Source organism: Ceratotherium simum, chromosome 33 (assembly GCF_057802395.1).
Source record: "Ceratotherium simum simum isolate JZ-2026a chromosome 33, ASM5780239v1, whole genome shotgun sequence".
Classification (NCBI taxonomy): domain Eukaryota; kingdom Metazoa; phylum Chordata; class Mammalia; order Perissodactyla; family Rhinocerotidae; genus Ceratotherium; species Ceratotherium simum.
In genome coordinates, this window is record NC_141932.1 from 11,901,993 (window position 1) to 11,924,913 (window position 22,921).

Genomic DNA, 22,921 nt, shown 5'->3' on the forward strand with positions numbered 1-22,921 from the left:
TTTCCGTTAAAGCTACCTGGGTCGCTTCTTTTTTTCAAGCGCGTGTGTCTAGGACAGAAAAAGTAGTGTCCGGCTCTCTAGAGTTGACGAAGAAAGAGAGGCGAAAGGTATCGCTCTTTTTCTCCAGGGCTCACACTGCTGCGGGAGTCTTAGACTACGAATCCCATGAAGCCTCGCGCCTACACTGCCTCTCATCTCAGGCGCCCGGCACCGCGGAGCAACACGGACGTTGTAGTCCAAGACGTGTTCACGCCCTGCTGGAGGCGGATGCAGCCACAACATGCGTGGGAGGCGACAGGTCACGACGGCAGCGACAGGTGGCAGTGGGGGGTGGCTGAAATCGTAAAGCGTTTTCCAATCCTTGTTCTAAGCGGAGGGGATACCATTCCCGCAACTTCATCTCCTGTTCCTCTTCTCTCCCCGTGGGATTCCGGGACCCCTGGGTCCGCCATAAAGGCGGGGCTTGAAGCCCCCGGGTTCGGGGGAGCTGTGCTGCCCCTCCTCCGGCGATGATGTCACTCCCCCCTCTGCAGCCTCTTGCTGCCCAGAGCTGCTGGGTCTGGGTCACCCCTCCCCCCATCGCCAGCCCTGGATTCCCCCATCCCCGCCCCGCCTCGACTTGGGGTGAGTACGGGGGAGGGGGAGAAGGCTCAAGGGTCCGGGGGCGGTAAGACAGTCCAAATTCTAGTTTTGGATGCGGGGGACTCGGGAAACGGGCACTCAGATTACAGCGGAGAGATCTCCCTCAATAACGGGCTTTGGGGGCCAAGGTACTTGGTACTCGGGGCACCAAGAATCGTAGGCAGAGTCCCCATATTTTCAGGTTTAGTGTCCGGGAGACCCTCTTTCCTGGATTTGGCACGGAGAGGAATGGGAGCGGAGGAACACAGAAGGGGTACTAGAAGTCCGGAAGGGGAAGACCCTTCCCCAATTCCAGGGCCTTCGGGAATGGGGCAGGGAGAGTTAGGAGGGGGTGCCGAGGTGGGACTTTGGAGCTTTCAGGAATTTTGTGCCTTGAGGACCTGGGAAAGGATAGATTGGGAAGGAGGAGGGGTGGGGAAAGGGTCTGAAGACGTGGACAGACACTGGCCTCCCCCCTTTCTGGTGTCCACTTGTCCCTGGTCCGTTTGCAGGGCTGGGTGCCCGTCACCTGAGCCCTCCTCGTGCCTCCAGAAGCCCTCCGATGGGTGGAGAATCCAGGCTCACATATCCCCCAGCTACCCTGGTAGGGCCTGGGGAGGGCCGTGAGGGAGTGACGGCATCCAAATTTCCCAGGGCCTGATGGAGTGGACCATCTTCTTACGCCTTGCCCGCTGCCTCCTCCCTCCTCTAATCCCGAGTTTCATTCTACATTCTGCCCTATTCCAACCCCCCCCCCCCCCGGCCCGCACCTTCTCCCCCACCTTCTGACCTCTGCAAAAATGCTGATTTGGTAACTTGTATCTCGTGCCTGGCTGCTGTCAAAAGCACAGGAGAAAAGTAGAGGGAGGTGGGGTATAAAGGAGGATGGCTGACTTAGGACCCTACCCTAGCCCCTCCTCCCAGCCCCTGGTGCCTACCCAACCCCTGCTCCAGCCTCCACCCACACCCTGGACTTGCCCAGAAGCCTCACTCAACCCAAGCCCAGTCCCTCACCTTAGGATTCACTGCTTCTGCCCGGGGATACACCAGAATTGGGGGCAGAGAGGAGCAGGAAGCCCCAATGTCTTTTCTCTGCCCTCCTGGGTCCCACTGGGGGATTGAGGACTGCCCGAGGATACTGGATCGGGGGCAGTGGGGGAGCCCAGTTTCCGGGGGGGGGGGTGGGTGAGGGAAACTACCTCCCTGGTCCGCAGGACAGGCCCAACTTCTGCAACTCTCTCTGCAGTGACGCAGCCTCGAGTCCTGGCCAGGATGGGGGTTAGAGGGGGTAAAGGGGGGGGCATGAGAGAAAGGGACAGAGATCCAGAGAAAGGGACAGAGACCGAAGGACAGCGGGACAGAGTCCCAAAGAAGTGAAAACAGAGACCCAGAAAGGGGGGAGAGACTCAGAAGAGGGTGAAAGAGACACGAGGGGAGGCGGGGATAGAGATCCGGGGAGGGGACAGAGAGAAAGAGAAAAGGCAGAGACAGAAGGAGGAAAGAGGGAGGAGGGGAAAAGACAGGGGGAGGGAGGTTGTCAGAATAAGAGGGAATGGAGACTCAGATGAATGGGCAGAGACCCAGAAAGTGGGGGGAGTAGAGCTGGAGGAGAGGGGCAGTGGAGGACAGAGACACAAAGAGAAGGAACAGAGACCTGGAGAGGACAGAAATCCACGGAGAGGGGACAGAGGCCCAGAGAGAGGGGACAGAGATCCAATGGGGGAGAGACCCAGCGAGAGAGGCAAACCCCTGAGAAAAAGTCAGAGACCAAGAGAAAGAGACTGGGGGTGGTGAGACACGGTCAGGGGATAGGAGAGTCAGGCTTAGAGAGAAGAGGGGCAAAGACTCAGAAGGAGGGGACAGAGTCAGAGAACAATGGGGCAGAGACTTGGAAAAGAGAGGCCAGAGTCTCAGAGGGGTGAGGGCAGAGATGGGGGGACAAATATTCAGAGAAAGGGGAGAAAAAGAGACACCAAGAGACACAGAAACGGGAGCGGGGGGGGGGGGGGGAGGGCGATACGAACCAGCCGCCGCACCTGCAGAGGGAGGCGGGGGGCCAGGGACGGTGCAGCGCGAGGACGCCCGCAGCCCCTGACCCGCCCCCTCCACTCCCACAGGCACCGCCTCCTCCCGCCGCAGCCCCCGCCGCAGCCGCTGGCCCCGCCCCAGCCCCTGCGCCTGCGCCCTGTCACCCGGCGTCAAGGCCGGCCTAGGGGGCGGGGCCGGACCCTCTCCGGGGCGGTCCGCCTAGCTCTGGCCCCGCCCCTTTATTAGCCCCGCCCCAACTCTTCCTGTCTCCCCTCCCACCAGAACTCTGTGGTACTTAACCCCGCCCCATTTCCCATTGGCCCCGCCTATTGCCTCAGCCTAGACTGTGATTTCAGTCGCTTTGGTTTCTCCCCTCCGCCTCAGGGCTCCCTCCTCAAACATCAGTCCTCATCCCTCCCTTGGTCCTCCTGTCCGCAGTCCGCCGTTATCTAGGCCTCGTCCCCTTTCCCTCACCAGTTGGAGGTTCTCGCCCCGCCCTCTAAGGCTCCGCTGACTCTTAGGGTTCTCTCCCAGGTTCTCTGGCCCCCAAGACTCCCAGGCCGGTAGCTTTGTATTCTTTGCAGGTCTCACCTTTCTCTTAGCGCCCGCCTCTCCCATTCCTCTACCCTCTGAGCCCTGCCCCGCCCCCGCCTGGCCTGGTTACTTTCAAGCCCCTTAAAGCCCCGCTCCTCCTTTAGTCTCGCCTTCCCCCAGCCCATTCAAGACGTTTTCTACCATTCGTAGACCCCAACCACCTCCGTCAGTCCCGCCCCATCCATCCTGACACTCTCTCCTGGCGCAGCTCTGTCTCCAGGCCAAGCTTGCAGCCCCGGGCCCGCCCCTCCTTTTCCTCGCCCCCTCCCTTAGTCCTATCCAGACGGGTTCCCAGGCCCTTCTGATCTCGTCCCCTCCTCACTGGGTCTCAGTCTCTGTTCCCCTTGCCCTGTCCCCTTTCAGTCCTGCCTAGTGCCATTTCGCGTGAAAGTACCCTCCACTCTCCATTTCCAGTTCCCGCCTCGTTCAGTCCCGCCCCCTCACTCTCCCAACCCAATCAGGACTGTTTCTACTCCTTTCGACCCCGCCTCTTCTTAAGATCCGCCCTGCCTCTTCCAAGCAGCGTTAGGAGCCCAACTCGGCCGTCTCCATCTGCCCCTTCCCACCAGGTCCTGCTGGCCGGCTCTTTAGGTCCGGGCCCGCGATCCTTCTCTGTCCAATCAGGACGGTCTTCCGCCTTGTGGCCCCGCCCCTCCCTCTGCCTGTCACAGCCAGTGAGGCCTCTTTAAATAGCTTGGACTTGTCCCCTTCCTCTGCCCCGCCCCCGTCCTTGTTTTAATTCAATCAGATCTCTTTCTCAGATCTAGTCCCTCCTCCTCTGTGCTCCTTGTGCTGCCAAACCAGCCAACGTTAGCAGCCCATTCCGCCTCCTTTAACCTTTTCCCGCCCCGCTCCTTCTCTCGCAAAGATCCAATCGGTGTGTTTCATCTGCGGCCCCGCCCCGTCCAGCTAGGCAGCGTTAGAGTCCAGGCCCTTCTCCCGGCTTCAGCCCCGCCCCACCTCCCCCTAGGCCAATCAGTTTGGCTTCTCCTCCACTGCGGCCCCGCCCCCTCAATCCATCTCCTCCTCCCACCCAATCACGTCTGTGTCTCCCCTGCGGCCCCGCCCCTCGACGCCCCGCCCCTCCCCCCCCCCCCCCCCTCCAATGCTGACCTCAGCCTGCGCCTCGTCCTCCCGCGGGCGCCAGGGGGCCAGCAAGCAGCAGCCGGCGCCGCCGCCGCAGCCGCCCGAGCCCCCGCCGCCGCCGTCCCCGCCGCCGCCACCGCCGCCGCTGCAGCAGCAGCCTGCGCAGCCCGGCCCCGCCGCGTCCCCGGCGGGCCCCCCGGCACCCCGCGGGCCCGGGGGCCGGCGCGCCGAGCCATGCCCCGGGCTGCCGGCGGCGGCCATGGGGCGGCACGGCGGCGGCGGTGGCGACAGCGGCAAGATCGTGATCAACGTGGGCGGCGTGCGCCATGAGACGTACCGCTCGACGCTGCGCACCCTGCCGGGGACGCGGCTGGCCGGCCTGACGGAGCCCGAGGCGGCGGCGCGCTTCGACTACGACCCGGGCGCCGACGAGTTCTTCTTCGACCGGCACCCGGGCGTCTTCGCCTACGTGCTCAACTACTACCGCACCGGCAAGCTGCACTGCCCGGCCGACGTGTGCGGGCCGCTCTTCGAGGAGGAGCTCGGCTTCTGGGGCATCGACGAGACCGACGTGGAGGCCTGCTGCTGGATGACCTACCGGCAGCACCGCGACGCCGAGGAGGCGCTCGACTCCTTCGAGGCGCCCGACCCCGCGGGCGCCGCCAACGCCGCCAACGCCGCGGGCGCCCACGACGCGGGCCTGGACGACGAGGCGGGCGCGGGCGGCGGCGGCCTGGACGGCGCGGGCGGCGAGCTCAAGCGCCTCTGCTTCCAGGACGCGGGCGGCGGCGCCGGGGGGCCGCCAGGGGGCGCGGGCGGCGCGGGCGGCACGTGGTGGCGCCGCTGGCAGCCCCGCGTGTGGGCGCTCTTCGAGGACCCCTACTCGTCGCGGGCCGCCAGGGTGAGCGCGCTCTCGGAGCCCCCATCCCTCTCCCCTCTCCAGGCGCTCCCGGACCCTTAGGAGCGCCCCATCCCAACCCTCAGAATCCCATAGCCTGTCCCAGCTCCTCCTGGTCTCAGCCCCTCCTGTCGGCCTCCCAGTCTCTTAGAAGCCTGTTCCCCCAACCCTGAGCTTCCCGTACTCCTCTGAACACACCCCCCTCTCCTGTCCATCCCCAGATCCTCAGAAGGCGTTTCTTCAACATTCAGAATCCCCCAGACCCCTCCAAACCCCACCCCGCTTCTCTAAGCTACTCTAGACCCTTAGAAACTTCCTCCCCACCGTGAATCTCCTGGGTTCCTCTGGAAGACCCCACCCCCGCCTTTCCTAGATCCCTCCGAGACCCTCAGAAGATCCTTCTCCAACCCTCAGTCTTCTGAGTCCCTCTAAACCTGTTTTCGCCTCTCTTGGCTACCCCTCTGACCCTCAGGAGACCTCTCCCCAGCCCTCAGTTTCTTGGAGCATCCCCAGACCCTCAGAAGATATCCCTTCCTAACTCTCAAAGTGTCCCAGGCCCTGTGAACACTGGCCCCCCTTCCCCGCCCCCTGCAAACCCTCGGAAGCCCACCCTCCAGCTCTCAGTCCTTCGGGCTCTCCTAAAACGTCCCTGATTCTCCCTCTGCCCCTTTCCCCGCCTCCTCCCTCTCTCCATCCAAGTTTGAGTCTCCTGGCTATTTTTGAACTCTCCTGCTTGTTCTGTTCTCAAAGTGTCAGAAGACACCCCACCCAATCTCAGAGGCTCCTGGACCCTTTGGAACTTCCAAACCACTTGCTCTGGCTAGGACACTTCCCGCCCCCCCCTCACCGTAACACTGAGTCTTGGAGCACCTTCCCTCCTGGGACGCTGCGGCCCCCTCCGTGTTCACATCCCTTCCTGCATCCTCCACGCCAACTCGCATCCCAAGGATTTTCCCCCATAAAGCTCCAGACTTCCCCCAAGCCTTTCACACTCCTCCTCAATGTCTCAAGAAGAGTCCTGAGCCCCCATAATGTGCCTTTCCTCTCCAGAACTTCCCATATGTCCTCCAGAATTGCTTCTCTCTCAGCCACAGATTCCCCTAGCTTCTCTCTTCCATCGTTGAAACTGCACGGCCCACTTTCTTTCTCTGGGATCCCTCCCCCGGAGGCTCCTGGTCAGTAAACGACTTTCCCTCCTGCTCCAGAACTTTTCCTAACCTCAGTCCTTGGGACCCTCAAGTTATCAGCCCCAAAATTTACTTCTCAGAATAGCTCCCAGTTCTTTCTACCCTGCCTTGACATCTTTCCACCCGCCCCCCCCCCCCAGCCCTGCTACATACCCATTTCCCAAGCCCCACTCCCCCATTCCAAAGTCCAGGACTGGGCCGCTCAGTGTCCCCCGACCCCAAAATGAACCAAAGAGCCCGCACTCCAGCCTTATCTTCCCTCCAGCCTTATCTCCCTCAAAATTCCAGATTTTCCTCAAAGCTCCCTTCAACTGCCCCCAAAAACTTTCCTCAAACATCTGTAACTTCCCAGGCTCAGTAGCCACCCTCCCCCTGGTTCTCCCTTGAAGCTCTTCCTCTCCTAACTTCCTCCCTGTGTTGGAAGAGAGGAGGACAGTTCAGAGTGGGGGAAATTAGAAAGAGGGGGAAAGAGGAGAGACGCCAGGCCCCCTCCCAGCCTCCTGGGGACCCAACCCCCGAAGGAGCCGGTCCGGCCCCCTCCCCCCACCGTGCCGTGTCCTGGGCCTGGAAGGACGCGGAGACGCAGTGCCGCAATCGCGCCGGGGGAGGGAGCGAGGGGGAGGGGGGCCGGAGGCACCGCATAAAGTTTGGTCCCCGGGAAGCGCTGAGTTAGCAAGATTTGGGGTTGGGTGGGGGGAGGTGGGGAAGAGGAGGTGCGGAAGGGACATGGCCCTAGATGCCCCCTCAGGCCTCTGAGTGCACCCCCCGTGGCCTGGGGTGCCCTTCCCTCTTGTGACCCCATTGAAGGGTGCTGAGGTGAGGCTAGGGGTCTGGACAGCTACGGGGTTCACTCATTTACTCCACAAATGTTTGTTGAGTGTTCACAGCGGGCCAAGCACTTTCCAGCCTCCAAGTGAGATAGCTTGAGAGAGTTGGGAGCTGAGGCCAGTGCAACGTGGAGGGTCCAGCCCTACTTCCCCCTCGCTCCCCTCCCTGTAATCTCTCCTTTCCTTCTTACAGGGACTCCATGCCCTCCTACCCCTTCTGCTTTTGAACCATCTCGGGGCAAGGGGTTAAATGAGTCCCGACGCTGTCCAGCCTCTACAGCTGCGCGCTGCGGCGGGTGCCCACGTTCCCTCCTGTGCCCTGGGAGGGAAGGAGTTAATCAAGCTTCTGGCCCGCGGCCTCCGGCCGTGAAGCTGCGGCTGCGCGCGGCGGGCTCGGCTCCAGCAGGGAAGGGGTTAAGACGGCTCTCAGCCGCTGCGGCTGCGCACTGCGGCGGGGGAGCTGTCCGCGGTGCTGGCCGCCGCGCGCCCCGCCCCCCGGCCCGGCCGGCCCGCCCCCACTGCGGTGCCGCATCCTGCGCCTCGCGCCCCGCTCCTAGCGGGCGGGGGAGCCCCGGACTATGCGCTCTGCAGCGGCCTTTGGCCTCAAACCACTGCGGAGAAACCAAGAGGGGGGCGGGGCAGAGAGGGCCAGCGCTGACCCTCGGCCCATCCCAAGGTCCAGGGTCCTCTCTGCAGTGGACTCTGCCCTGCCTCGCTGTTCTGCGCCTCAGATTAAAGTCAAGCCCAGGACCCACCCTCCACCCCTGTGGAGGACAGGGAGTGTAGAGAGGGACTGTGCTGGTCCCCAGCCCATCCCAGGGCCTAGAGTACTCTCTGCAGCCTGACCCTGGGCCCCTTCTCTTCTCTGCACCCCAGGCCCTCCCTCCTCCTCTACCCATCTGATTAAAGCCCCCTCTTTGCCCTGACACACATCCCTTTCCGTTTCTAAGGACTAACCTCTCTTCTTTCTCCTGCCCTCCATGTATTTGGTAAAGCCCACTATCATCTCTAGGGGCCTGCCTGATCAGTCCCCTTCCTCCTCCAAGGTCTTGACCTCGCCCCTTCTCCTCCTCAAGGCTTTCGTCAAAGCCCACACCATTGTGTAGTAGGACTCTGGTTGTTCCCCACCCAGAAATGACCCAGGCACCCCTGCACCCCCAATTCTCTGCAGCTCTGACAAGCCCCCTCACCTTTCTTTGGCCCTAGCCCTGCCCTCTTCCCCCACATACAGGCCCCCTGACCCTCCCTTCTTCCCCAAGACCCTTAAACCCCACGCCCCCTCATCTCTATAGGTTTTCCTATAGAGTCAGTCTTGACCCTTTACTTCCTTCCTCCTTCAGGGCCCTAACACCCTCCTCCCCTCTGTGCTTCCACTCCTGCCCTGTCCTCTCTGGTTGGGGGCCTCACCCAGCCTTCTCCCTTTTCTGGGGCCCACCCATTGGTACCAAGGTCCTTAAACCCTGGCCCCTCTCTGAGGCCTTGACCTTGCCCCCCACTAAGATGCCCCCATATCCTAATAAGAGCTTGGACCTTCTTATTGAGTTCCAGACACTGGGCCAGGCACTGTTTTTGGAACCAGATCCTTTGTATACTCATCTAATTTAATCCTCACAATAATTCTGTAAAAAAACTTGAGGTTCTGAAAGCTTAATCTCTCTGCCCAAGTTAGGCAGGGGGAAAACCAGATTCAGATCCAGGCTCTCTTACTCTTCACCACCTCGGGATTCTGCCTCCCCGCCCACCTTCTCCCCTTCCCTTTCCCTCAGCTCTGAGCCGAGCTCCAAATCCTCTGAGACACAGGGTGTGTGATCTTAGTCTCCCCACCGCCCATCCCATAGCAGAACCCTTGGACCCAGCCCGGGAACCCAGAGATAGGACACAGGGAACAGGAGGGTGAGGGGAGGTGGTGTAGGAGACAGAGCAACAGGCCAGAAATTGCTGTTTCCAGGAGAGAAATTGGCCATCTGCTGCCGCTGCTGGGGCCAGCTCCTCTGCCGAGCTGAGGGAGAGCTGCTTCTGATCCTTTCCCTCCCCTTTTGTGAGCTTTAGATGGGAGAACGGATGCGGGAGGTGATGAAAGCACGGCGTTGGGACACCCACATTCCCCTGGAGTTTGGGGCTGGGAGAGTGGCCACTGGGAGGGTCTTGTGGAGACGGCCAGTCGACCAGATGCCTCGGTCACCTTTTGCCCTCTCTCTCCCGCCCTGCCCCGCAGTATGTGGCCTTTGCCTCCCTCTTCTTCATCCTCATCTCCATCACCACCTTCTGCCTGGAGACCCACGAGGGCTTCATCCACATCAGCAACAAGACGGTGACGCAGGCCTCCCCGATCCCTGGGGCTCCGCCGGAGAACATCACCAACGTGGAGGTGGAGACGGAGCCCTTCCTGACCTACGTGGAGGGCGTGTGCGTGGTCTGGTTCACCTTCGAGTTCCTCATGCGCATCACCTTCTGCCCGGACAAGGTGGAATTTCTCAAGAGCAGCCTCAACATCATCGACTGCGTGGCCATCCTGCCCTTCTATCTCGAGGTGGGCCTCTCGGGCCTCAGCTCCAAGGCCGCCAAAGACGTGCTGGGCTTCCTGCGGGTCGTCCGCTTCGTCCGAATCCTGCGCATCTTCAAGCTCACGCGCCACTTTGTGGGGCTGCGTGTGCTGGGCCACACGCTTCGCGCTAGCACCAATGAGTTCTTGCTGCTCATCATCTTCCTGGCGCTGGGCGTGCTCATCTTTGCCACCATGATCTACTACGCCGAGCGCATTGGCGCCGACCCCAATGACATCCTGGGCTCCAACCATACCTACTTCAAGAACATCCCCATCGGCTTCTGGTGGGCCGTGGTCACCATGACGACCCTTGGCTATGGAGACATGTATCCCAAGACGTGGTCGGGCATGCTGGTGGGGGCGCTGTGTGCGCTGGCTGGGGTACTGACCATCGCCATGCCCGTGCCCGTGATTGTCAACAACTTTGGCATGTACTATTCGCTGGCCATGGCCAAACAGAAGCTGCCCAAGAAGAAGAACAAACACATCCCCCGGCCCCCGCAGCCTGGCTCGCCCAACTACTGCAAGCCCGACCCGCCCCCGCCGCCCCCACCCCACCCTCACCACGGCAGCGGCGGCATCAGCCCCCCACCACCCATCACCCCGCCCTCCATGGGGGTGACTGTGGCCGGGGCCTACCCGCCGGGGCCCCACACGCACCCGGGGCTGCTCAGGGGGGGAGCGGGTGGGCTCGGGATCATGGGGCTGCCTCCTCTGCCGGCCCCTGGGGAGCCGTGCCCGTTGGCTCAGGAGGAAGTGATTGAGATCAACCGAGCAGGTGAGGAGGGGGCGCGAGGGGCGGAAGGGAGCCGAGGCAGAGACTCATGGGAGGCGGCGGGGAGGTTTGCGGGGGGCGGGAGGTTGTTGCTGAGGTTCAGAGAGACGGCGCAGTCAGCAACAGGGGAGAGAAAAGCAAACAGCTGTCGCCGAGGCCAATGAAGAATCATAGAAGTAGACGATGACAGAGAGACAGAGATTTTGTGTGAGAGAGACAGGTTTTGGAAGAGACAGACTTGGAGCCGAGGGATTCAGGGGGACCAAGGAGGCAGAGGAATCAGCCGTACAGTGAGAGAGACTCAGAGAAAGAGGGGCTCAGAGAGAGACACACAGGGAGAGAGGGTCGCACATGTGAACCACGGGCTGGCCAAGACACAGGCCAGGGGGCGACTGCAGCATCTGAGTCTCCCAGAGAGGACCGTGAGAAGAGAGAGTCTGAAGGCGACAGAGTCTGAAACCAAGAGATTGTCACTGAGAAGAGAAAGAGAGAGGACAGAGATGGAGGGTGGGGTGGGGGGGGGTCGGCGGCAGAGAGTTCAGGTTCTAATAAGGGTGAGGCCAAGAAAGGAGACAAGACTTAAAAACTAGGAGTTGGAGAGAGGCCCAGAGGGCAGAGCGGCCACGTGACAGGAGGGTGACGAGGAACCCAGGGCCCCGTCTCTGGCTCTGCAGGGGAGAGGCTGAGAGGGTCTGAGAGAGGTCGCCAGGAGGAACAGGTGAAGTGGAGGGGAGAAGGGAGTTGACTGCCTGTGCGTGTCTGTCCCCTAGGGGGCCTGTGTCTCAGATGCAGCAGTGGGGTGTCCGTCCAGGAGGAGGGAGAGGCGGGTGGGCCCCACCCCCGGTGGGCCCCACCCCCACCCCCAGGACTTAAGTAGGTCAAGAAAGGGAGCGGGGCCTCCTGCCCCCCATCTTGCTCCCTCAGCCGCTGACCCAGTTTCACTCCAATTAAAAATAGCTCGAGTCAGAGCCTGGGGGACCCCCCCCCCCATCTGTCACCTTCCCAGCCCTTCCTCACTGTGTCCTTTCCAGCGCCCAACACCCCTTCCTTAAACAGCCACCTCCCAGCCCCTACACTCCCCCAGCCCCGTCTCCAAACCTACCCCAATCCATGCACCCTAGCACCCCAACACCCTACCCAGTCCCGCCCTTCCTAGCACCCAACACCGGCCCAACCACCACTTCCGGGCACTCAACGCCCTCCCTCTACCCACCTTCATCCAACACCACCCCTGACCACACTTCCCTACCCTGTAGTCCTGCCCAACACTCAACACCCTCCCCAGTGACCTGCCCCCAACCCTCCAGCCATGCCCCCTAACACCCTGCTCCCAGCTGTGGCCCTCCCGTCACCCCCTCCCCACACCTGCCCTTCAGTCATCTCCTTCCAGCACCCAGGTCCTCCAGCACCCTCTCCTTGCTGCTTTCGCCCCCACCGGGAGTTCCCACACCTCACTCTCTCCTTTGTGTCTCTGTCTGACCCTGGGGACGCAGATCCCCGCCCCAACGGCGACCCAGCAGCAGCCGCGCTTGCCCACGAGGACTGCCCGGCCATCGACCAGCCCGCCATGTCCCCGGAAGACAAGAGCCCCATCACCCCCGGGAGCCGGGGCCGCTACAGCCGCGACCGAGCCTGCTTCCTCCTCACCGACTATGCCCCTTCCCCTGATGGCTCCATCCGGAAAGGTGAGGTGCCCTCCACGGGCCCCCTGGGGCCCTCCCTCTCTCCCCTTCCCCTGGGGGAGGGGGAGAGAGGGGGATGGGGGAGGAGGTGCTGGACTTCCCTTCCCCCATCCCCTGGCCCCAAATTCCCTTCCTCCCAGAGGCCCCCCCCCCCAAGTTTCCTCACCACTGACCCTTCGCCTGTCTTTATTCCATCTTCATTTCCCCCCACCCCACCCCGGACCCTCTGGCCTCTTCCCCTACCCCCAGCCACCGGTGCTCCCCACTGCCTCCGATACTGGCGTAAGCCAGGCCCCAAGCTTCTTGCCCGACCTCAACGCCAACGCTGCGGCCTGGATATCCCCCTAGTGGACGAACCCCCTCCCCCCGGGGTAAGTAGCCCCCACCCTCTGATCCCCCCCTCCCTCCTGACTAACTCCTCCAAGCACACGCAGCCCTCACTGACCGAGACTCCTGCCCCCTCACTGTCAACACCTCCATCCAGTTAACCCCCAGCCCCGACACTGACCCACACCCCTCTGCCCGGGACTTGCCCTGCCCCTCACTAACCCACTAGAACTAACCGCGTGCCTGATCTTCCCCCCTGCCATGACTGACCCCATCCTCACCCCCATCCACATCTCTCTCCCTGCCTCCCCCCTGGGGCTTTTTCATCCTATCAAGAGAACGGGGTGCACACCCAGGACCCCTTTCTGGGTGTACGCCAGGATGAGAAAGACTCAGTCACCCAGCCAGTCCCTTGTGAACCGGCCAGCTTATAAAGCGCCCACACGTCCCTGCGTGGTACTCAGCACGGGGTTCAACAGTGAACAAAATAGACCCCCTCGAGGTACCAGTTTGGTGGGACAGAGACCTAGAAAGTCGCTGTTTGAGGCGATATACGGTGAAACGGAGGCAGCACAGGGACGCGCAGTAAGAGGAACGCGCACCACTGCCGGGGTGGGAGGGAGGGGCAGGAACGGCTTCCTGAGGGAACTGATGTCTAGAGTCATCTGGACCTCAAGCAAGGGAGTGACCCCATTAGACAGTAGTAACCAGAGAGACAGCAGCAAAAGCAAGGCCGGGGAGATGGGGACTGGTCGACAGACGGGAGGCAGGGAAGCAAGTCCGGGCTGAGGGGACCTTGTTCAGGGGCCTGGGGACGGAGGTCAGCTCTGGGGCCCTGTGGGGATGGACTGGAGCTGGGAAACTGGGGGTCAGGAGGCTGGGACGAGGGTTGAGGGGGAGAGGACGAGGCCTGGGCCCGGGTCAGGGCTGTGGGGACAGAGAGGAAGGGACGAGGCAGAGAGAGTTGGGGGTCAAGGGTCAAGGCTCAGGAGGGACAGGGCTGGGGACTGGCCAGGGGGAGGTGAGGGGGACAGAGTGAAGAGATGGTTAGGAGACGAATCATTCAGCAAACATACCAAGCACTTAACACGTGCCAGGAATTTAACATATATTCTCCTATATAGTCCTCACAAGAACCCTAGCTGATCCCTAGTTCCATTCATTCATTCCTTCATTCAGCAGCTAATTATTGAGGGCACAGTTCCAGGCACTGGAGGTTTGGCAGTGCCCACAGCAGGAATCTGCCATCACACAGTTAGACTGGAGAGCATTGGTCAGCATTACAGCCCATGGGCCAAGTCTGTCAGCCGGCCGGTTTGTAAATAAAGCTATATTGGAACACAGCCGCCATCACGCTACAACAGTAGAGTGGGAGAGTTGCAACAGAGATGGTGTGGCCCACAGAGCCAAAGATATTTACTATCTGGCCCTTTACAGGAGAAGTTTGCTGCCCCCTGATTGGAGGAAGCAGAAGATAAACAAGTTAAAAAAAAAAAAAAGAACGAGATAATTACACTGGCCACTTCAGATAAGGGGGTTGGTGAGGGCTTTTTTGAGAAGGTGACGTCAAGCCTGAAAGGTAAAAAGGGCCAGCCAGGCAGAAGGAACAGCAAGTGCAAAGGCACTGAGGTACTGAGGTGGGAGGAGCTTGGTTTGTGAAAGGAATAGCAAGGAGGGAAGTGTGGCTGAGCCTAGTGGCCAGGGGAGAGGGGTGCCAGGCAGAATCTGGGGGAAGAATCATGATGGGATTTTGGGGTGTGCTAAGAGGCTGGGTTTTATCTTAAAAGTGATGGGAAGCTACATGAAGGAATTTATCTATTGCTTATTCATTCAACAAACATCTGTGGAATCTTCCTTAGAAATACAGATCCTAAAGAATCTCTGCCTGCAGCCTAAGGAGATGCCATAGCGGGACTTGGGGAGCCTCCAGGGACAGCCTTGTCTAAACTCCCTTGTTTCACAGAAGTTCAGGGAGGGTCATAACTAACCCCAGGCCACAGAGCAGATGGGGATGAAAACCCTTTTCGGCTTCTAGTGCAGAGGGGACTGTCTGGCTCTTGTTCCGTCTCTCCATCTCTCTTTTGTTGCAACCACCCCCCACATCATCCTTCATTCTCATCTCATTACCACGTCCTCTCCCTGCTCCCACTCACCCCTCCCCGGCTTGCACCTAGCCCTGTTACCACCCTCTGTCCCCACCCCCGGGTCTGGATGGGCCCTGCTGGAGTTGGGGGGCAGAGGGAGTGGGGAGGATTTGGGAATGTGGGTGAGGGAGGAGTGGGGGTGGTCTCTGCTTCTCTTGCCTCTGATGCCAAAATCCATTCATTGAACTCAAATAGTGGCTGGAGCTGATGGGGCTGACTGAATTCTCTGCCCCAAGGTCCTGGACCCCTCCCCGCCTCCTCCCACCTCTAGTCCTCCCTTCCTCTCTATCATTCTTCCTCCATGACCCACCCTCCACCATTGTCCCCTCACCTCCTCCCAATGACACCGAGCCTGTTCCATCTGCTCGCAGCAAGATAAAAGGCCGAGCAGGCAGTGGTAGACAAAGAACTTTAATAAGCGATAAGCTAGGAAATCGGAAGATGGCGGACTATCGTCTTAAAAAACCCCATCTTAAAGGGGAACTGATTTGGACATGACTTATATAAGGCAAACGGGGTTGGGGAGGGGGCTCAGGAGTGTCAGGTGATGGACAACGGCAGAACCTTGAGTGCTTCTCCATAGCAGATCTGCTGAATGCCACGTTCCTGAGGAATCTAAGAAAACCTCAGTCACTTCCTCATCTGGGACAGAGGAACACTGTGGGCAAAGGACGTAAATTTTCTGCTAACAAGTTATTCTTTCTACCAGTTACAGATTGGCTTGCCTATGTGCAGTTCTGAGTGTTTTTCCAAAGCATATTGTGAGAATAAGATGGGGAGGGAGCATGTGGCCTTGGGGGCTGAGGTTCTAAGAGTCCTCTGCGCAGTGGCGACTGCCTATCGTGTTTATTCATGGGGCGCATGTGCAAATTCGGGGGGTTCTGTGTGTTGCATGCAGTGGATCTTAAGTCTGTGATGTGTAAAGCTTACAGTCGGTCACTGTAGTTTCTCAATGCCCCCGCGTGATGCTGAGGGCTGTCGGCAAGCTACTCTCTTATCAGTGGTCCTTATCTGTTCTGCAAGGCCAGCTCAGAAACTTTGGTTACATTGTTTCCCATTGTTAGCCTTGTGGGGACAGTGTTGCATCCTAATCCAGAGAAACTTGAACCCTTTCATCCTCGGTGTCACTGAGACCCTTCCTCCTGGCCTGTCCCCCACCCACCCGCTGACCCCTCCCTTCTCCATCTTCCCTCACCAGCCACCTGAGTCCAACACCTGACACCTGTCCCCCCTTCCTCCCCAGCCCTCTCCCTCCTCCCTTCCTTTGGCCCTCCCCCAGCCACCCCGGAAGCTCCTCCCATATTTGATGTCTCTGGCCGCCCCCATTTCACTGCTCCCCTCCCCCCGGAAAACACCAGAGAGGAGGAAGAGATCCCGGCGTTTCTCCGTCCCCCCAACCGTGAGGCTGTGTTGGGGGGTGCCCCCTGACCGCCCTCCCCCCGCCGTGACTCTGTGTATTTCTGTCCCCAGCTCTTGTCACCGCCTGAGACCTCGCGAGACCCTCGGTCCCCCCCTGCCCCTTCCCCCCAGGTTAGCATTTGGGAATGGCTGGGAGGGGGTATCCCCACGATACTGGGCTTCCAAACCCCCCAGGCCCTCATCCAGACAGACCCCTGGGCATAGTCTAGAAAAGTCCTACAAGTTCCCCCCCACCCCCCCCAGGCTGGCAGAACTCTTAAGACATGCCCAAGCTTTCCAGAAACCACACACGTGCCCCTCGATCTTGGATCCCTTTGGGTCTCAAGACACGTTAGAACCTCCCCATCAGAAGGTTCCCGTTTAAAGGCTTCTTGACCCTTTAAAGATGCTCCTTTACAACCTCAGGTGAGCCTGGCTCTCACACCGCTCTTGGAGTTATCCTCTGGCCCCCGGGGGGCACTGCCAACTTTGCTCCATCCAGCCCCTCACAGCCCCCCACCTGCTTTCCTCTTTTTTCGACATCTAGGTCAGCCCCTCCCCCCGCGGCCCGGCGTTCCCTCCCGAGCCCCCCCCCGCTGCTCCCCCACATGCATTCCACCGAGCGCCCCCCCATGCCCATGCCCGGCTGGCACCATTCGCCTTGCTGCCCCTCCTTTCTGCCTCAGATGAGGGGGCCAACGGGGGGAGGGAGTGGGGGGCGGGCTGTGGTGGGGAGGGGGAGGGGGAGGCTGGGCGGTGCCATCCTGCCTCCTAACCCTGAATCTCTCCCCCCTCCCCATGTCTGAACCTCTCTCCTCGATGCCGATGCCGACTGACTGTCGATCTGTTCATCTCTCTCTCTCCATCTCCTTGGTCCGCCTCTGTCCTTCTCTCGGCCTCTTGCCATCTGTCTTTTGTGTCTTGGTGTCTGTCTCTCTGTCTCCCTCGCCTTCTCTCCGGGTATCTCTTGCTCTCTCCCGCCTTCTCTGTCTGTCTGTCTGTCTCTCTCCGTCTCATATCCTCTGTTTCTCTCCTGCCTCTGTCTGGGGGTCTCTCTGTCTGTTGGACCCTCCCCCTGCACCCCCATCTCCATGCTCCCTCCCCGTGTTTCCGCCCCCCCCCCCAGGTTACGAGAAATCCCGCAGCCTGAGCAGCATCGCGGGCCTCAGCGGGGTGTCCCTGCGCCTCGCACCCCTTGCCACTCCCCCTGGCTCTCCCAGGGCCGCCCGCCGCGCTCCCCCAACCCTGCCCTCCATCCTCTAGCGCTCCCCTCCCCCCCGTGGGGGGACTCGGGGGTGAAAAGGAAGAAGGTCAAAGGAGCTGGGGGTGGGGGGTGGGGGAAAGGGTTTTTTTTAAAAAAATCAAAAGTCATTAATAATATGCAACCGAGACGACGACGCCAGCAGACACCCCCGGGCCCCTCACCCCCAACCTGGGCCCCCAGGATGGAGGGGGAAGGAGCCAAATCCCCTCCCCTCCAACTCTCCGCCCCCCCAAAAAATAAAGCCTTCTCAGGTCTCCATGAGCCATAGGACACCCCCCTGCCATCCACTCGTGTAAATACGTCCAAATTAGGCCAATTACATTTTGGGGCGCCTCCTCCCTACTCTGCATGCCTCCCCCAACCCGGACCCCCCCCTTCCAACTCCACCTCAGCAATAAGCCGCCAAAGGTTGCATGCCACGCGTTCGAGGGAAGGGACACTCTGGGAAGGGGGCGGGGACCTCAAGGGGGTCGGGCTGGCCTTGAAGCCACAGGAGGGTCTCCTCGCCTCCTACGCTTCGCCCCAGGAAGGGAACCCATCATGCACTGATTAAAAAAAAAAAATTAGCAACAGTGTGGGGGAAGGAGGAACATTCATTGAAAGCCAAAAACCAGGGCTGAGCTCAGATCGCAGAAGTGGAGGCATGGGGGCTGGGCTGCGGACAGCTGCTCCCCAGCCTTTAGGAGGCTCCCTCTGGTGAATTTCACCCTTTCATTCCACCACCCCCTCCCCCCCCCCAGGGATCTGCTCGCCTCTCTTTTTGCTGCACGGGCTCAGACCTCCCAGCTCAGAATTCCTGGGGTGAACCGGCCCTAGCACACAAAATTCCCCGACACCGCTCCAGATTCCCGGGACGTGAGACCTGCGCCCAGAATTGCCGAGACTCACCTTGGCACCTCGCATCCCCCAAAGTCCCACAGGCTCCTGGGACTGAACCTCTGCACACAGATGCTGCCCCCAGCCCCACGCCCACGCATTCTCCGGACAGCATCCCAGCATCTCAAACTTGCACTCGACCCAGACCTTCAGCTCACTTTCAGCCTTAGGGATGCTCCGAATTTTTCCCGCACTCGGACATTTCCTGGACACCCCAAATCCTCAGGCCTGCCCCCCCAACCCCCAGGCACCCCCAACTCTCTGACATCAGACATCCACGTCAGGTTCCCTTGATGCTAGAATTTCCAAGATAGGCTCAACCTGTCTGTAATTCCAGGGAACCAGACCTTCCCGGGGCACCCCCTTTCTTATGCCGAACCCTGCCTCCCCCAAAAGCCGCTTCCCTTAAATGGTGCCCCAAAGGGACCCTCTTCGTGGACACCAGTGTTTCCCAGAGGGTCCTATTTGTACGCCTGGTGATCTGCTACGTTTTTAGGCAGAGCGAGGACAAACACTTATTTTTAAAGTTTTGATGGCGGCATTTTGCACAGAAGCGGGTAAGTCCGGATATGCTACTTGGCCAGGGCACTATTTATTTAGGCTAGAAGTGTTTCCATTTAAAGTAGAGGGTGTGCCCGAAGGGAGGGACACTGGAAACTCAGAAGCTTGGGAAACGACGTACCCACCCGGGCTGCGATCCCAGCCCGCCCTTCCCCGGCGTCCCTCGCCCCGCCACGCTCGCGGGTGGAAAATCGTTTCTCATCCCATCCTGGCTCAAGGATGCGCTACCTCCCCCAAGCCCAGAGACCACACCGGTCCCAGAATCCTTAGAGGACCCTCCCCTTTTGGAGCTGGGGGCCCAAGGAATTAGCAGCCTCCCTCCCTCTGCTCCCACGGCTTCAGGAACCTCTCCACCCCCGACCCGAGGGTTGGGGGTGGGGGGTGTCACTGAGCACGATTCTTGATGCAACGATTCCTATGCAAGGGGCATTTTTGAGTCCCCCCATCCTTCCATCGGACCCTAAACCCTGTTGAATCAGGGGTAAGGGGTGGGGCGGGTTCTGGTGGGATAGGGTGGGGTGGGGCAAAGGGCTAGGGGCTCCAGACACCAGGGTATGGGGGTGGGGACTGATTATATTGCCAAAGGGTTTAACTTCTTTAAAAAGCCCCCAGACTCCCCTGACCCTCACGGATGCCGAACGGTGCGGGGAAAGGGGGTGAGGATCTTTTCCAAAGGGTACGGACCTCTTCCCAAAGTCTCCCCGCTGCTCGCCAATCTGCCACACGTACCCAGCTTTTTAGTTCAGCTTTTAAAAATAACCACCATCATTATAAACCCCTCCAAAACGTGATCCCCCCGCAAGTCAACAAACAAGTGTGGGATTCGGGGAGGGAGAGAGAGGAATAAAGGGACAGCATCAAAGTCCCGCTCCCCTTTTCCCCCCGGCCGCCAGGGTGCCTGCAACTACACGCATGCGCTGCATGACGCGATCCCCACACGCATGTCGCGCCCCTCCTGCGCCCCGAGAACGCACGGACACGGGGCGAGGGCGGGGCGATTGGGGAGGAATGAATGGCGGGGGTCTTCCTGAGCTCAGCGGCTCCCCCTCCCCAACACACACAGCAATAAGTTTCTCTCACTCAAACGTGGGCGGGGCGGGCCTAGCCTGTGGATGTGGGGGCGGGGGGAGGAGTGGCAAGGGGGCGCTCTCAGGGACGGGGGCGGGTGTCCGGAGTCAGTCTGGGGAGGAGAGGTCTGCAAATCGTCCAACTCTGGTGCTAATGGCGGGTCTTCTCAGCCCACCCCCAGGGCAGGGAGGGAGGGGTCGGCAGGCCCCTCCCCCAAGTTTCCCCCACGCCCACCCTAGGTGCATGAACCGCCCAATGCAGAAGCTGCCGCATGTCACCCCCGCTCCCCAGAGAAAAAGTGTCATGCCCCCTTCCCACCCACCCTCTTACTCCCCACCAAAATAAAAGTTTCCTTTTCATTTAAAAGTTGCCTCCTGTTTGCTTGCTGGCAAGGTCTCCGGATGAGGGCTGGGAAGGCTTTGGGAGTTGGATCTTCAGGAGCAGGGGTTGCATTAAAGTGGTAAAGGTGTGCACTTTGGGGGGGGCAGGACATCCCTTTGATCACCAGTTCTCACGTTCTTTTGGGGGGCATGGCAAATGCCTGCCTCAGTTTCCCTGATGGTAAAAATGGGGATCCACATTCCTAACCGGAAAGTCTGTGGGGGCACCTGGGTAATGTGAGCTCCTAGGTGAGGGTGACTAGTCCCCAGGAAAGGTGTGGACCTGGGTCCCCAGTGTGGCTCATATTACCAACTCTGAAGCCAGACTGCGTGGGTTCAACTTTTTTTCTTTAAATAATTGTATTTATTTATTTATTTATTTTCCCCAAAGCCCCAGTAGATAGTTGTATGTCATAGTTGCACAGCCTTCTAGTTGCTGTATGTGGGACGCGGCCTCAGCATGGCCAGAGAAGCAGTGCGTCCGTGCGCGCCCAGGATCCGAACCCGGGCCGCCAGCAGCGGAGCGCGCACACTTAACCGCTAAGCCACGGGGCCGGCCCTCAACTTCTTAGTAGCTGTGTGTCCTTGGGCTAGTGTCTCACCCTCTCTGGGCTTGTTGCCACCCCTCTAAAAGGGCGGGAGGGGTGATCTCTTCATTCACCAAATATAGGAATGCCAACTAGGAGCCAGGCACTGCTCTAGGTGCCAGAAAGCAATGAAATCCCTACTTCTAGGGGCTGCGCTGAGGATTGAGCCGAACAACCCGCATTTAGCACAGCTGAATAAATGGTCATTACTCAACAAATGGCTGTGGTCACTATCGTCATTGTTTTGGAAAGACCTGAGGGTCAGCCAGAGTGCAGCAGCCCTTCTGCCACACTAACTGGGAGGCTTGGAGCACAGGACTTCGCAGCTCTGAGCCGCAGTTTCCCCATCTGTATAATGGAGGGGACACCTTGGAGGGAGGCTGTGAGAGGGGGAAATGAGTTCTTTCACACTGAAGGCCAGGTACACAGGAGGTCCCCCGACACTGGCCAGCTGTGATTAGCACGCGCGGACCGCCCCGCCTGCCGCCCCACTAGGCTGGAGAAGCCCGTGCCCATCCGGCACATCAGAGAGCCCCCCTGCAGGAACACACACAGCCCCCGGGGTCCAGTCGGGGATGGAGTTTATTTCTGCCAGAGCCTGGAGGCTGGGAGGGTCTGGGGGCCTCCTCCAGCCGCCGTGGGCAACTCCAACGAACCGTGATCACACAAGAGCAACCAGAAGGGAGGGCAGAGCATGGGGGGAGAGGGGGATGAGAGGGGCCCCTTGTCCCGCCCCTCTGCAAGGGTCAAGCGCTGGCCGAGGCCTGGGGCTCAGGCCGCTGGCGCTCAGAAGTTCGGAGCTAAGTGGAGAGAGACACGGAGAGGGCGGGGAAGAGGGTGGGGAAGGGGCAGACCCCGCTGAGGAGGGCAGGGGAGCCATACTCCCTTCCTAATAAAGACCATTAACAACTGGAAGGGTGGCAAGCTGGATGGAACCACGGCTTGCCACTACACCCCAATTTCCTCCCCAGTTCTTGCCTCCCCGCTCCCCCTCTCCTGTGTGTTTAGGGGTTCGCGGGAGGTCTCAGGGGGCCCCCCGGGGGTGGGGTTGATAAGTGCGGCAGTGCCAGAGGGCGGCACCGTTTCCAGAGTGTGGGGAGCCCCAGGGCGGGCTTGTGGGCCGGGGAGGGAGGGGCGGGCGTCGGGGGCAAGGGGGTGTGGTCACTGCGGCTGGGCGGCGGGCGGCCTCTCGGGCTCCGGGGGCGGCGGCCCAGACCCCGGCTCTGCCTCCTGGGCCTCCTCGTCCGATGCCACGCCCTCCTCCAGGCGGAAGACCTGGCGCACCGTGCGCGTGGTGAAGGTGAGGGGCGCGCGTCTGCGAGGAGAGAGCAGGGCGGAGATTCAATGAGGCGAGCCAGAGGGGAAACTGAGAGGCAGGGGGATGGGGAGGGGAGCGGAGAGATGGAGGGGACAGAGGAACAGAGAGAGATGGGGGGCAGGGCTCTATGGAGCGAGCCTGCGCATGCGCGGGGGGCCATACCGGAGCCGGTTCCTCAGCGTGTTCAACTCGCGGTTCATGGACTCCGAGGCCTCCGTGACATCCTCCAGCTCATGCTGCAGCCTCCGGCGGACCGTCTGGGCCCGCGACGCCTCCTCCTCGGCCTCCTCCAGCTGCCGCTTCAGCTGCTTCACTCGAAGGTTCCCCTTCTCCACCTTGGCGGGAGCAGGGGCCCCGGTCATGTCTCTGGGTCCCTCCCTCCGCTCCCACTGCCCCATCCCTCCTGCCCCTGACTCTGCCCCGGGCCCTGCCTTCTGTCCATGCTTTGTTCTGTTCTCCTTGATCCTCTCGCCGGCCTCCAACCTGGCCTCAAATGTGAGGCTGCCTCCCACTTGGCCTCAGAGGGGTCCTTCTGTGCCCAGGGCTGACCCTATCCTTCCCATGCTCAAAGACGACCCCCTGTGGCTACCCAGTGCCCCTGGGACAAGGTCCCAGCCCCTCGGCCTGGTATTCTGGGCCCTGCAGCATCTTCTTCCCATAAAACCACTGACCAGACCATCTTCACTGAGATTCTCCCCAGACCCTGCCATTTCGGTCTCCACGGAGGGGACACACGTGATCTGCCTCCCACCAAA

At 60.6% G+C, this 22,921-nt stretch overlaps 2 protein-coding genes across 3 annotated transcripts in view; one reads left to right on the forward strand and one right to left on the reverse strand.

The window, feature by feature from the left end:
- The first annotated feature begins 4,348 nt into the window (after positions 1–4,348).
- Positions 4,349–16,248, forward strand: KCNC3 (potassium voltage-gated channel subfamily C member 3). The gene is given in 6 exon segments (XM_087421323.1): positions 4,349–5,230; positions 9,457–10,564; positions 12,055–12,246; positions 12,493–12,535; positions 12,537–12,614; positions 16,185–16,248. Coding segments are annotated over 5 exon segments (2,280 nt in total). The 3' UTR covers positions 12,592–12,614; positions 16,185–16,248.
- A 5,164-nt stretch (positions 16,249–21,412) lies between these two features.
- Positions 21,413–22,921, reverse strand: part of MYH14 (myosin heavy chain 14) — an 85,470-nt gene continuing 83,961 nt past the window's right edge. For both annotated transcript variants that reach the window (XM_004440309.3, XM_014795158.2), the window contains 2 exons: positions 22,329–22,501; positions 21,413–22,163 (listed from right to left, as the gene is read on the reverse strand). In XM_004440309.3, coding sequence (XP_004440366.2) covers positions 22,010–22,163; positions 22,329–22,501 — 327 coding nt within the window. In that variant the 3' untranslated portion in view covers positions 21,413–22,009. The remainder of the gene's footprint in view (positions 22,164–22,328; positions 22,502–22,921) is intronic.